The 3518-nt window shown below is 34.7% G+C and overlaps 1 protein-coding gene across 1 annotated transcript; it reads right to left on the bottom strand.

Annotated features, from left to right (window-relative positions):
- Positions 1 to 1824: 1824 nt before the first annotated feature.
- On the bottom strand, positions 1825 to 2274 carry LOC131874967 (uncharacterized). Its single transcript, XM_059218944.1, has one exon. The coding sequence runs from the start codon at positions 2272 to 2274 to the stop codon at positions 1825 to 1827; it is 450 nt and encodes a 149-aa protein (XP_059074927.1).
- Between the last annotated feature and the right edge of the window lie 1244 nt (positions 2275 to 3518).

Here is a 3518-nt window from a genome sequence, read left to right as displayed (position 1 = left end):
AAACTTGAACAAAATATGAGAAAAGGAGGCACGAGAGAAATTATAAGTAGCAACATGCACCCATAGAAAAAGACTTAGAAAATTTCCAATCATCTTCTATATAGATTTACACTAGAATATAAGGGGACATAAAACAATCTAACAAAAATAGAGGACACTCTAATCAATTCCTTAAGACGGTTAAAAAAGGGAGACAAAGGATGAAGCAAGAGATGGTGTGGAACTAACTTGCAATCTCCAACCTCAAGAACAACATCTATATCAATAGAAAAATATTTAAAAATAACAAATGAACCTCTAACATAGAGGCATATCTCCATCTTACCATCCATTAAAGGGAGATAATGTGTAGAGATCAAAATATTCAAATAAAAAAATAATGGATATAGGTCAAGAAACTACTATAGGAGAGATAGAGGCACAAGGAGGAGGCTTAGACTTATAGAAAAAGGCCTTAATGTAAGAGGAGGACAACAATATTTTTTAGAATAGATTTGCACAGGTTTATTGATGATAACTAGAGGAGATGCGAGAAATTGAAACCCCAACAGATCTAGAAATGAGAAAATGAGTGGATTTACCACACACAACATCAACTTTCTTAGCCAAAGATTCACGAAGAGGGTGATTAGGTACAAAATACATGGTACTAGCACCATCAAGGTTGTGGTAGGTACACTGACAAAAGCCCAACCACATTAGGTAGGATGCCATACCCTAGAAATGATTCAATGCCAAGAGAGATTTCTAGGTCCACCAAATGGTCACAAACTAATAAAGAAAAATCACCATGTGAGAGAGAAACATTTGAATCATAGATTGGAAGTTGAGCATTTGAATTAGAGAGTAGGAGTTCTAATATACTATTTATGGTTTATTGATTATCCTAGTAATTATTTAAAAACTAGGTTATTAAAATTTATATAACATATTAGATATGGCTGATATATTTTTCTTACTCTTATATTAAATATATATAAATTTGAAGGTACATTGGTGGGATTTTAGATGTAGTATGATTTTTTTTTGTTTGAAATGTTTTTGATTAAGTTAGCAAGGAGAAGGCCTTGAATCCTACTAAACAACAAAATTAGAGAGAAGCAACAAAGGGTCTTGCATCAAATAGCCAACACAAGAACACATCCACCTCTCTCAAACATAGTAAAAAATTATTATGTGCTTGTAACTAAAGATACTATTATGAGCTAACCACCATCTATCTAACATATTGGTAATAGTAAGAACATTTAACAAGTTAAAAAACTTAACAGAGTAACCAACAGTAATGAGAGTCTAAATCTGGTGTTACACAAGCCTATTCCTCAAGTAATACTTAAAATACCTATGACTAATTATACAGGATTTAATCAAAAACCAAAAACATAGACTAATCTACTTAATCATTCTCAATAAAATTCCAATTACACTCTAGCCTTTGCACTTGGTTAATCCAGATCTCCGCAGTAGTGGATTCCTTCCTTTCATTATCCTCATCCAATTTCTCCTCCTTCAGGAGCTTCTTGGCCTTCTTTTTCATTCTTCTTTTCCCACAAACAAATCAAATAGCCATCATTCTCATGATACCATCCATGATGGTGCATAGAGAATAGAAGGAGTCACCCACTTGGTTGTATTCTTCCTATTTTCTTCAATTTTCACTTCCGAGTTCATAACCCTCACTTGCAAATCAATAATTTGTTCTTTTAGGTTGTTCTTGTTGTGTTTATCTATATCTGAAGGTAATTGTTAAGAGTAGGGAACCATATATATATCCTCTTGGGAATTAAGGGGCATGGACAATGGATCAGAATCCTCCTTGTCCTCCTAGGAATCACTCCCTACTTCCATATCCTCCTTATAGAAATCCTCCTTTTCCACATCTTTGGCTTGGTACTCCTTATCCCCTGTATCCTCATTTGAAGAATCATCATCATCCTTCAAGTTGAAATATTCTGCCGAATCAAAGGTAGTCACTTTAGGTTTGATTTGGACATTTTTATCATTACACAAGAGTCGAGGAGGCATTCTTTCTTGTGAGATACTCTCCTTATTCTCCTTATCATTAAACCACTCCTCTTCTTTCTCAGAATCTTGCAAATCTAGGTGAATAGTAATGCTTTTCTTGGTAGAGTACTTTTTGATCTTTCTCGTTTTAACAGGACTATTTTTGGGGGTTTCCAAATTCCTCTTGTCAGGATTGATTTTGATTAGTGCTACCTCAAGGGATTCTAAATCCTTTTCCCCCTGGGGTTTCTTCCCCTTAGATTTGGCCATAGGAGTACTATTAGGTAAATGTAGGGGATTGGCCTCAATTAAATCAATTTCAGTAGAGGATCTATGAATTTCTCCCTTAGGTTCAGAGTTACTGAGAAGAAATAGGAAACAACTACATTTAGGGGATTAGTCAAAGGAATGTGTGTAAATGATATATATTATCCCTTGGTGCAATAGAGGATGTGCACCATTAGCAATGCTAGACTCCGGGGAGGTAAAAAGATAATAGGTTAAATTAATCCTATCTTCATGTCTTATATGATTCAAAATGGGGAAGTGGTACCCATGCACCGAGGTATATCATCTTTCTAAAGTGAAATATTTTATAACAAATTACCTGACAATAGGATAGAGCTTAGGGAGAACAGAGCGGTCATACCCATTTTTAACCACCATCTTATGTTCACCTTTCTCGAAGAAATTTTTCATGTAGGGTTTGTAATCTCTATAGCTTCATCTTTCCACTTTGTCTCTGTCATTCTACAACCTAGTAACCTAATGAATGATATTTGGTAACACAACAAAGGAGATACGATCAATAGATCAATAAATCTCACACCTCTTCATTCTTCTAAAGTTCTTCGCAACTTTTTGGCTCCATTCTCTTCAAAGGCCCCCCCATATCCATAGGATTCTTTATAGTGCAAAAATAAAAAGTTTGAAATCGACTAAGAAGCAAACTACAACTTTTACAACATTCCTTGTCTGTTAAAAGTTATTCATTTAAAAGAGTATATTTGGCTTGACTAATTTCACTGTCCATACATGTGAAAAGGTTGTTCACATTATGGTAAATTAATCCAAATTGAGAAGAAAGCCTTCCACCTTTCCAACAAATTATTTGGACATCTTTAATGCTTAAAATGAGGTGATAAGGGAAAGGCCTCCTACTGCCAACTATGCAACTTATGGTAATGACATATTCATCACTACTTTGCCTACTGGAAATCCAACACATCATCCAAATCAGTCATCCAATAATCCTCCTATTCATCCTCAAATGAGTCATTGGGTGATGAATTTGAATTTTAAAATATCGGCGAGCATAAAAATTGGAAAAGGGGGGAAACAATGAATGAGCCATTATATTTTTAAATAATTGACCGAGTCACACATGAAGGGTTTAACCTACTCTTTGGAAATGATGTTTTTTAGTCCAACCAATCTCTTTGAGGAGTTAAAGAGACACCATCCATTTTAGTTAAGCCCTAATTAGCAACTTTGTCTGCCACACAATTTCCTTC

This window comes from Cryptomeria japonica, chromosome 4, assembly GCF_030272615.1.
Source record: "Cryptomeria japonica chromosome 4, Sugi_1.0, whole genome shotgun sequence".
NCBI classification, from domain to species: domain Eukaryota; kingdom Viridiplantae; phylum Streptophyta; class Pinopsida; order Cupressales; family Cupressaceae; genus Cryptomeria; species Cryptomeria japonica.
Note: the sequence above shows the minus strand (reverse complement) of the source record. Positions and strands in the feature narration are given on the sequence as shown.